The following is an 11,550-nucleotide window of genomic DNA, read 5'->3' on the forward strand; positions in this document are numbered from 1 at the left end:
CTAACTAATACGCGAACAACCATACTCACTCGATCTCCGGTCACCTCCCAAAGACCATTGGTCAACTGGGAAGTGAACACTTCCTGTGCATCAATGATTTCCGCTACTCCGTGGTTGGTTCTCGCGTTTGCACAAACGACAGCTGATTTTGGCCATGTTCGCTGCATCAAATACAAATGCAAGTGACCCGAGCGGTGGCTAGCCCAGACGAAAGTTATGTGGGCTTGCTGCACTTCCGTGGTTGTTTCAGCTCCGTCAGGACTGACGGATGTGGTTGCCGGGTGAACAGGATGCCAGGGATTGGTCAACAACTCAAAGTAATCATGAACCTGGAAGAAGAGTAGATTCAGGTTACCCAAATGGACTAGCATTGGGCGGCGTAGTATTTCAAGACTGAAAGCAACAGGAGCTTAGCTACCCAAAACAGTCTGGAGGACTTTGAAATCAGACTATACTGAGTCAGAGAGACATAATCGTCATGGTTACTACGGTTTGCAAATGCGAGAAGAAAACCTCAGAAAACGTCGCGATCATCACTTTGATGACAGAACCAATATGCACTAATAGCCCCATAGGGGGCGAGATGGTCCAAGTGGTTAGAGCGCGAATTCGCCGACCGGAAAGTCCGTGGTTCGAACCCGACCTCGCCCTCTCGACTTCCCCTGTCTAGGCTTGGGCGACATAGCAGTATCCCAGCCCTCGTGCAACCTTCGGGTGGCATGGCAGCTAGGCACCGAAAAGGTGCTACAGCTGAACGATTTTTTTTTCAATATTCCCACAGGGAAAGAAGTTAACAATGGCGTCGTCCGTCAGTCAACATCCGATATAAAATCATCCATCCGATAAAAGGACCACGTCCCAAAAAAGAGGGATAAAAGTCATAATGTACTATTCATAAGGTTGCTGAAAATCCATCGACAGCCCACGACCGGGTCGCCCTTCTTGGGGCTCATCAAGTAGGCGCAGTCCCCGGGTTTCCGTCAACCTTACGTTCTACTTCAAACCAAATTGCACGAAATTAGCGAATATACACTCATTTGCAAACTAATTTGGTTCTTTCGAGAGACTCACCTGGAACCCAGCTGAATCTCTCGTGTTTTGATGATGTTCTCAGGCAACTGAATGTGCTGCACCAGGCCGCCTAATGTTTCAGTCGCTACCATATTTGAAATATCGCGATACATGTGTAGTTGTAAAAGTCGCTTTTCCTAGGGATAACTGTACTGAGGGTTACAAAAAAAAACAGAGAAATAATTATTCAGAAGAGACCGCTTTGGTTTGGCAGTAAAGTCCTCTTTTCCTCTCACGAGAGACCATATCCTTTCAGGTGATACCTGAAGAATGGGATAACTTTCCAATAAAATTCCAGCACTCAGTTTGAAATACACAAGAGTTACGGGGCGATACGGTAGTTTGATGAACCAATGTAGGTGTATGCGAAACAAATGCGATCTGTTTAGGACGTTTGCTCAAAAGAAATGAAACATGAACCATGTCTCCAGCCGAAACGTCTGGTGGGGAAAAATTCCAGAGTTAGTGACAACCTCTTCGATCAGTACATCCGACAGTGATTATACCACAATCTCCCTGAGCCTTTAGGTTGGAGCTGCAACCTTCGACATGCTAGAAGGCAGTGAAAAAACTCATTCGAGTCATTCGCTCGATGTAGTTCAATATCTTTTAAGGCATCAAAACTACGATGGCTCTTGGACTAACACGAATCCAGTCAACTTTGCATAAGAGGAAGAAATATCGGGGCCTACTAATATAGGCTAATGTAAGCAAGCCGAATGTATGACTTCGGAAAGAATAGCCTTCGGTGTTGACGTTTAAAGTGGCCGCCTAAGGCATCTCGAATAGCAAGGCAGCTTTAGTCCCAGAAATGTGACTTATGTATGGTCGTGTGCCCACGTCCACTGCCGTGATTGTGTGCTGTAATAAGATACCTTCGAAGCACCCAAAAATCGTTCAGCTGTAGCACCCTTTCGGTGCCTAGCTGCCATGCAACCCGAAGGTTGCACGAGGGCTGGGATACTGCCAGGCTGCCCAAGCCTAGACAGAGGAAGTAGAGAGGCAGAGGTCGGATTCGAACCACGGACCTTCCGGTCAGTAAATTCGCGCTTCTAACCACCGGGGCATCTCCACAGATCAACGGTCGTCACCTGATCTACAACGAAGGGATTCGATCAGCCATCAGAAAAAATTCCATGGCTCTTGACACACGCAACACTTGTGATAAAGCTTCGTCAAATGAGTTTCGCCCACGGCTAACACTGAGACCAGTCAACGAGCAGTCTGCCCGATCATCTTCTCCACACCTTTCATTCACTCTTGGCGTACCCAGTTTCATGCATATTCGGTGTTTCGTAAACACTTCATGATTGTGCTCTTGAATTGCGGTCGTTGGAGCATGTGGTCGAACAAACCTCACAAGAAAACTATGGTCACTTCTATAATACTTCAGTGATGGTAATCAAGCTATAGCAGCATCCGTTCATGTCGCTTGTGTATTTCCGCACGACTACCAGCTCTGTGGACGGACCAAATGCATGCCCCACCCCCCCACATCCGTGTTGATTCCTTACTTCTACCTTTTATATTGTACAACGCGACTCCCCTTTTTTTGTTATTTTGGTCTGTGCCTATACCACCCTTGTTGTTTTTGACCTGAACATAAACCGTTCTTTGACCTTGTCATCGGACGTGTCGTTTAAGTTCACACGTGGTTTCGCTAGCTTGTAAACACGTGGCTCCGAGTCGGCGTGGACTTTGAGACCCGTTAGGAATTAGCAGTTCCTAAACCGGTGTATAGAAGCCGGCGTAGTCCCACGATTTGAGGTTTGTAAAGCTTTATCATTTTATTATTGTACTTATAGTACCGCATTTGTAGATAAACCTCCATTTGAAAGAATTGGCTTTTGGGGTTTTGCGCGTAACTCGACGTGGTTCAACAGATTGCTGGAATCAACCTATAATCCGAATGGTCCTGCATTGCACCAGCTACCTTTCCATGTTAACTGAAATCCAGTGACACTGTTATCAGGGCCATAGATCATGGATGGAACCAGAAGGCATGTATTTCCGCACAACTCCCAGCTCTGTGGACGGACCAAATGCATGGTCCCCCCACCTCCGAATGATCCTGCCACTGTTACTAGTGCCATAGATCATGGATGGAACCAGAAGGCACTGGCTCCCTGGTAAAACCATGAAACCTTCCGGACACCGGCCGAAATTGTGTTACGTCCTGACGATGACTGGATGATCCACGTCAATGCTGGTGCTCGCTCCCGGTTGCGGCAGTCATTAAGGGGGTGGGAAGCTGGACTGCCGAGATCCTAAAAAACATTTTGTAACGGTAGGTATCATAAGGTGAACCAAAGTAAGGATTGTCCAACGGAAGTTGGCTATAAACAAACCTACCCATGAACACGGAGATACATTTACAAACGGTTGTCTTGTTTGCTTCACTTGCAACCATCTTTCTCGTCGTGGCTTTCAGATCCACCTTCAGTGCCTCGGAAGCCTGCATTTCGACTTCCATGCCTTCTATATACTGGTGTATTGTGAACAAAGCTTATCTTGGCCATGATGAGTAGGAAGTGATGGATACCAGCACTGAAATTCATCGCATGCTCATGTCTGATTACACTATACTGTCTTTCAGACGATTTAAGGCTGCTGCCCAAGAGTTAATCTAAAACAGGATCTATAAAATGCGTCACACTTGGAAATAAAAGTATCAAGCTGCTATTGAACAACCAGTGCCTACTCACCTGAACCCAAAACTGCACATCCTCCTCGCGTAGTAGCCGAATACAGGGTAGCGAGACACGATGAAACGGTTCCATTGTCTCATCATCGTCCGATTGATTGTCACGCAGGTGTGTTTCATGGAAATTCGATGTGGGAATTAGGAAAATCTGAAGAGAATCTTGCAGCCGGGTCAACATTTGGCACCAGACACTGGGAAGTGAAGAGAGTAGAGCAAGAAATTCAGAATGGATCGGTAATCTAGAAGCACTTGAATACTGAGCACTGAAAACCACTAGTTGTAAGGAAAGAGCATAGTTCAGAGAGAGTCAATAATACAACCGGACGTACTATTGTCCATCAGGCGTCCATCCTGCCCGCACAAGATACTCGAATCCCGGGAGATATTGTAGCAGTGGTCGCGGTAAACATAAATGTCGAACGTTTCCAATCTGCAATATCGATCAGAGTAAACAAAAACCGTCGAATGAAAAACGAACTATCTCCCAGTGTGGTCGGGACTCAACCATTCAGCATTCAGACTCACAAACACTGTTTGTAAGAGTAAACTCGTCAAAGTCCGCTGTGAGAAACACGTACAAACTCACGGAAGGGTGAGGAAAGCTTATGATTTACGTCACTGCTACGCGTATCGAACCCTGGGAGATAACACGGGCGGTATATTCAAGCACAAACGAACCGCGACGTCTGAGCGTGAAAATTACGAAACAAGTGCGCAGTCACAAGACCGGGGAGAAAGTACAAAAAGGGTGATTGTGGGGATGAATGGCCGAAAGTTTAGTGGCGGTGGGGAAGTAACTACGAATAAACCGATGGAAGACGATGGAATAGGGAAGGAGTCGTAAATCACCCGATTATCAGCATAAAATACAGGTGGACAGATATCATCTGAACGCACTGTACATTAGCCCTACTCAAAACAGACACTCTGAAGATGGGCAACTCCCCAGAAGGTTCACTAATTCACCAGTTTTCCACAGTTCTTCCTATCCTGAGAGAGGCTATCGTAATCTTTCATATAATTTTGCCCCGAGACCTGTCTTTCCGTCGACAAAGATTCGAGCTCATGCACCTGGAACTAACCATCAGCGACAAAGATGGGAGTCTGTCTAAAAACTGGCTAAAAAGTTCAGCAACACGAGAAATATGCTGTTACTCGCAAAAAGTGTAAGAGCTCCACCATATTGAACAGTATTATGGTTGTCCAAGCCCAGAAGAAGTCGAGATGCAGAGGTCAGGTTAGAACCACGGACTTTCTGGTCAGTAAATTGCCGCTTTAACTACGCACCTCATATTGAATCGATAGAGCACACACAATCGATAGAGCTCGAACACAGGTGAAAAAATTGGACTGTTTTCGAGAACTACACTCCTTTGCGAATCAATTTGGTTTTCACGAGAGACTCAAATGAATATCTCGTTTATGATAGTTTACAACTGAATGTGCTGCACACAGGCTGCCTCATGATTCAGTTGGCATGATATTCCAGATATCGCAGTATATTTTCATACAGGAAACTACTCACAAGGTTGCTGGAAACTCTTCGACAGCCCATGACCGGTTTCGACCTTCTTGGGGCTCATCAAGTAGGCGCAGTCCCCCAGTTTCCGTCAACCTTATGTTCTACTTGAAACATGAGGCGGCCTGCTCGCAGCACATTTAGTTGTAGAATATCATAAACGAGAGATTCAGTTGAGTCTCTCGTGAAAACCAAATTGTTTTTTTTTATTTAAACTTTTACCGAAGGGAATTTGGTAAGTTTGTCTCAGCAATCAAGAGGCATTTTTGATGGGTAAATCGCTGAGGGTAGATTGGAGTGAACAGAAAACTTTAAATGGGGAAATCAAGAGCGAATAGCGGTCAGCTCGCTGGGTGTCGATGAACTGTGCCAAGACACACTCACCAAACCCTGAGCCTCGAGACTGAAAGTAACATGGATTCCGTTAATCTAACACAGGATTAGTGAAATGAGGAGGTCAGTTCTTCCAAGCCTGTCGTTTAATTTAGCATGACTAGGTACGGTGCTGCCAGACCGTCTGAAGACAAAAGATCGTCACCCAAATGTTCCCTTCCTCCGTTTTTGCTTGTCTTCGAGTGGATTACCGTATAAGAAAAAGCCAAAAGTTGAGTCTGAATAGAAAATATGAAAGAAACCTTTCTATTTTAGGCCTATAAAAGGTAACGGATAAGCTCTGAGAATCGATGGGGCGATGATAGTTCGCCGGACAGCAACTTACCTCTCCCTCAGCGGATAAGTCGAACTGACAAACTCGCAAGTCCGAAATCGCATTGGCACAACCTGGAAAATAAAAAAACCTGAATATAATATATAAAAACCGCAAACGATCGACTGACGGAACTGAAAATTGAAATATGTATAATCGTAAATTACATGAGCCTACTCTTGATCTGGCTGAGGGGAATGAAAGAAATTACGAAACGTCTGGATGCTGTCGGTGCTACTCGCCTTCCAGGATGGGTACCGCGTAATTTCCACTGAGCCTAGTTGAAGACGCTGCATGATATGGCTGTTAATCGATGTTAATGGCATTCTTGTTGTCAGCTTCTATCTAGATTGCCTGAATGAGTGTCTGGAGGCGCAGGCGTCACCCATCAACCGTTATTATTTTCGTCACAATAAGGATTCCAAATAAGTCGTGGCTGTATGGCAGAGAAGCATCTGTGTTTAACACTGATGTCATGTCAGCAAAACGCTCTCTCGTAAAACAGGATGGATCACTCAGAAGTCGCAAGTCTGTTACAGTTTACCGAGCGGTTGACTATCATTCATCACAGTCCAAAAGTCAAACAGTGCAGCGACCGAGCATAACACGACAGCCGTGCGGGTACGATCGGAATGGAGCTTGGCATAGTCTAAGTGTTAGAGGTGAGTTTTGTGGTTCTATTTCATCCCTGTTTAGGTTTGGGCTCTTGGCAACGCCTAATCCATCGCGGTTTTTTTCGGTTGCATGGGAGCTAAACAAAGCTGAGCAAGTTACGAAGTTTTGTGGCTGGTGGATGCTGAATGACGATGGAAGCATAATATGAGGTGTGTACTTTGCTCGTGAACCGCTACCTGCATAGTAGCCTCTTTCAAAGCTTCAAGGGCATGAGGCCGTGCCATAATCGGGCCATCAATGGTCTGAATTTGGGCGCTGTTCCGTGCTGACTCATCGTCCAATATGGGGTCCACGTGATCCCCACTGTGAATGGTTGGAGATATCGCAGCTAATCGGTGTTAACGGCGTTCTTGTTGTCAAACTTCTATCCAGAATGCCTGAATGAATGTCTAGAAATGTAGAAATCTAGAAATGATTGTGGTGGGCTAGCGCTAAGTCTCCTCTCCACCAACTTTTATCCTTTTCTTCACAATGAGGCTCGTAAGGAAGCGAAGCGTCAGTGTTGAACATGACGATGGTGATGAATTCCGATTTTTGGCTTCCAGCACTAATGTGAGTGAGTCAGGTCACTTTTGCTAGCAAATGCGTACAATCGCACGAATCCTCTCGTTCTTCGTCCGTTCCGTTTCAATATGACAGGTTGAACAATGCGTTCTAAATCAGATTGTTTTGATAGAGGCTATAGAAGACAGTACGGAGTAGAGTGAGACATAATCTTTCCTTGGTCAAGTTCCAAAATAATTTCGACGTACTGAAGCTTTGTGCAGAATGCAACCACATTGCAACACAGACAGCACATATTTAGTGTGCGGAGGCCAGCCGTCCCTAATAACCGAATATCGCATCATTTGGACGGATGTGTCACGTGCAGGACACGGGCTGAACGAAGGCGTGCCCTGATTGGTTAGAATGTCAGCCAATCCGAGTCAAGATTTTCCTTGGCCTCCATAAAGGGCTGTGTAGAGCTGTCATGCCTTTTGCTATACCGCAGTGGGCGGAACAGGAAGCCAAGGGACCGATACAGAGTTGCGCTACCGTTCAGCAAGACACAACATTTAGTGACACTACATATAGAAGAGGAAAGCATAGATAACCAGCAGGGGGATCAAGCGCATTCGGAGCAAACCCATTTAGTAACCAGTTAGTTCATTATGACAGAGATTCACAAATCACCACAAAATGAAAACCACCAGGAGGGTTCTGCATTTGGGGCAGTATCGGTTGAGTAATGCTGGTTTACTCTGATGAAACACCGGACTTTTTGGAGAGAATCGTGGAAGGATAGTGGTGAAGTCAGAAAAGTTATAATCCCAAACAAATTTTCTACTCACATCGGTTATCGATCGATGGTAAGAAATCAGGAGTAGGATACATGAAATTGAAACAACAGACACACACTAGCGTTGATCGGGTTGTGACCCCGAAAATTCTGATTAGCTAGAGGTCAGAGCGCGAAATTGCTGACCGAAAGATCCGTGATTCGAACCCGACCTCTCCACTTCCCCAATCTGACAGTATCCCAACCCTCGTGCTTTCTTCTGGTGGCATGGCGTTTAGGCACCGAAAAAGTGCTACAGCTGAAAGATTTTTTAGGCTATCCAAAGTATGTTAGCCTATGGTGCCCATTTGTTAGTTTAAAGTTGAACGGACAGTGTTCGCAAATTCAAACGAGCTCATGTTGTTGGATCCAAACAGTTGCACCACGGTAATGAATGAATTGGAGCAGATGAACTCACCAGCTTTCGGATATCGATGTGACTCGACAACTTGTCCGGCTAAGAGATGCACCAGTTCAACCGGCCTCTCGTCAACCAGTTCGTACAAAATTTGGTAGGTTGTACTGGAATCAGCAGAAACTGGAAATAAGAGGTTGAAAAGGAAATAAACTAGTATAGCTTCCAGTAAGTCGGATGATTCAATAACTATTTTGGGAAAATTATGTGAAAGGGTGACATGGGAGCCTAAAACTAGGTATGTAAGATTTTCACAACATCAGAATACGTTGCGACAAAGATTACGACATCAGATTAGCGGTCAAACCATGCAGCTTCCTGTGCCAGGCGCAACGGGGGGGGGGGGGCTACCGCGAACACGAATGCTATCTGGGTGCCTGCATTTCATAACACACCACTCCGAACACATACATAAAATTGAATTCTTCAAGATGAATACTGACCTGATCCACAGCGCACAAGCCGTGACTAACTTACCATCTGGAATTTAAGTCAATTCTGTGTGTGCGGCCGCAGTTTGTGTACAGCAACAGGATGCGACATTTGTGAAGTCCGTCCACTGTAGTGTGAGTGAATGAAGTAGTCCCCCGCTCAAGTCCTTGCCGAATATTCGAGGCGTCTGCTCTGGGGATGGTTGGCATAACGAGCTGCGACCGACGTGGGACACCGGTGCAAACACATCAAGGAAGCAGTCGACTTTTGCCAAGGGTACTCGCGACGACAGCCACAATCTAACAAACTAGTTAACGTTCAGTGAACCTAGCAGTGCTTGTAGAGTGCTCTTTGCCTGACCCGCAAAGTGGAAGTGAAATGATTGTGCATCAGGATCGCCTAACTAAACCGCCAAATGAAAAAGGTCACTGCTAAAAACTTCAATTATCTTAGAGAAAAACCTCAGAACCCACATCCATCTGATATTGATTTAGTTAGCTCTTTATCTTCAGAAAAAGAGAATAGGCGAGAAATGTTAGCTGAAGAATGGGACGATTAAGTGACTGCAACCGCCGAACTGAAGGCATTTTCTATACAATAAATTCTTAAAAGAAGCAGCTGACAAATGAACTCGACCGGGCGCCGAGGAACGTATTTTTGGAATTCCTAGGGTGCTGTCACCGTGCAAACAAGTACGTAGGTTTTATTGATCAACTGGCTCGCCAAAGAACAGTTGGTTGTTACGCAATTAAGCTGTCACGCCCGAACCACATCCGCCTTAACTGATCACGTGTAACATTGAACGCCAGAGCCGAACAAGGGACACTAAATTTAGACGTATTTCCACACACAACAACAGGTGAAGGTGAAACTGTGACCAGGCAATATCCGTTGTTGTCATTCAGGTTAGAACGCTGCTTGTCCCGAATTACGGAAAACACAAACATGACACACACCTACACAGTATCGTATTGTAAATGCACACGGACACGGGATAGTTCGGTTCAGTTCGTTGGCGGAAACCAATCCCTGTGCAAGCAGGGAAGTGGATTTGGTCTTCAACCATTGAACTCTATTGCCCCAGTTGTAATCTGAACACATTTACTGCAGGTGGTATACAAGGCACCGAAAATTACAGGCGAGATTGGGCGCAGCACATGCAAGTTTAACTGCAAAGGTTGTTGCTGTCGTGGGACCGTCTTTGATGCCACGAGGTGTCCGTTGTTATTGGGGGGGAGAGGTGGTACGCAGATGGACACATCAGATTTCAAATTGTGGTTGATAATGTTTATCTGAATTCCCAGGTTTGACCACCGAAAGTTCAGCCAGTTCATACACAGCTTTTCGAAGAATGCCTTTCCTGTCATCAAGTGTGTACGAGTTGTGACGGCTGTCTTCCTGGGGAGACCAACTCAAAGAATGGATCACAAGTAAGGGGCACGATTACGAAAATACACTTCGGTGAACCAACCAGAAGTAGTCTGTCCCGAAAAAAACAGCCACTCCCGTAGAAAGCGTAAGCAAAAGCGATGTAGGGTGGAAACCAATCGAGACTGCCTCTAAAGCAAACAGAACGGTTCGTGTACCAGAAGGACGTAAACCGACTGGCGTAACAAAAGTACATTCAACAAATTCCTTCAGGAACGTATGGAGTGAAATTAAGATGAGACTGATTCGTGAGCCGTGACACAGGAGAGAAGCAATTCATTCAAATTTTACGAATGACTAGATTAGAACAGGAATGGTGTACAAACAGGAATGATTGAACCAACCTGCGAGTGGAGTTGGTCGCCACCAGAACCCGACATATCGATCGAACTCTTCTTGGACAACGTACGGAGGCATTGCCACAGAAATGCCTTCTGCCAAAAACGGAGAAGCAATGGTTTACAAAATTGGTGCGCAGATAATGTGACATAGAATGAAGATGCTACGGAGTTACAAGGCAGAACAACAGCTAAAATTCTGATGCCCAATATGTTGCGTTCGCAAGTTTCAGCCAACATGACCGAGTGGTGAGTCAAGAAGACCTGTGACCTGAGTTGAAGACTGTTTGGACGCCAAAATTAGCTTGAATGAAATGAATTCCTTCCAGCTTACAACTTTGGATCAGAAAAAAGCATTTCATCGCTTAACACCAAATTTACAGGCGTGTTCTTAAATCAGTCTATGGGCAAGTGTTACAGTGCACAAAAAATCTACTTGAAGTACCAACTGTTACAATAAGTAATGCCAGGAGATAAAAACGGATCACTTGAGCAGGCTCGCGATCATTAAGGTGTTCAACTCCGATGAAAACTGTCCGCAGGCCTACACATAGTGAATACGCTTCAAGTAGCTCAGTAAGTGCGTCGACTTTCTCCAGGCTAACAAAGAACAGATATGCAGATGTCATCTTGTCATAACGAGACAACGAAAATCAAATGAGAATAGGCAGTCTCGATGTGCAAACACTATGCGACAAAAACTGACAAAGTATTCCGAACACTTACTATCCGTTTCGAAATAAGTTTGCGGAACCCACGTATTGCTGGGACAGTGACCGATGGTTAGCTGACCGAAAGCTACGCAAGCGATCAGATCTGGGTTGGTGGGGCACAGTTTTGGCTGTAGTGGCGCCATAACGGGTGCCTCGATCGGTTTGACAACTTCCGCTGACTGCTGCAGTAGACGAGAAGAAAATGTATGAAACTGGAGGCGACAGTTGAGA

The 11,550-nt window shown here is 45.5% G+C and overlaps 1 protein-coding gene across 1 annotated transcript in view; it reads right to left on the reverse strand.

Moving 5' to 3' along the window:
* Window positions 1–11,550, reverse strand: part of T265_02749 (hypothetical protein) — a gene marked incomplete at both ends in the record, with an annotated part of 45,328 nt that overhangs the window by 16,171 nt on the left and 17,607 nt on the right. Inside the window, 7 exons of the mRNA XM_009167064.1 lie at window positions 30–329; window positions 3,777–4,014; window positions 4,105–4,205; window positions 6,013–6,074; window positions 8,412–8,531; window positions 10,613–10,702; window positions 11,333–11,531. Of these exons, the coding sequence (XP_009165328.1) occupies window positions 30–329; window positions 3,777–3,953 (477 nt within the window). The remainder of the gene's footprint in view (window positions 1–29; window positions 330–3,776; window positions 4,015–4,104; window positions 4,206–6,012; window positions 6,075–8,411; window positions 8,532–10,612; window positions 10,703–11,332; window positions 11,532–11,550) is intronic.

This window comes from Opisthorchis viverrini (assembly GCF_000715545.1).
Source record: "Opisthorchis viverrini unplaced genomic scaffold opera_v5_35, whole genome shotgun sequence".
NCBI lineage: Eukaryota > Metazoa > Platyhelminthes > Trematoda > Opisthorchiida > Opisthorchiidae > Opisthorchis > Opisthorchis viverrini.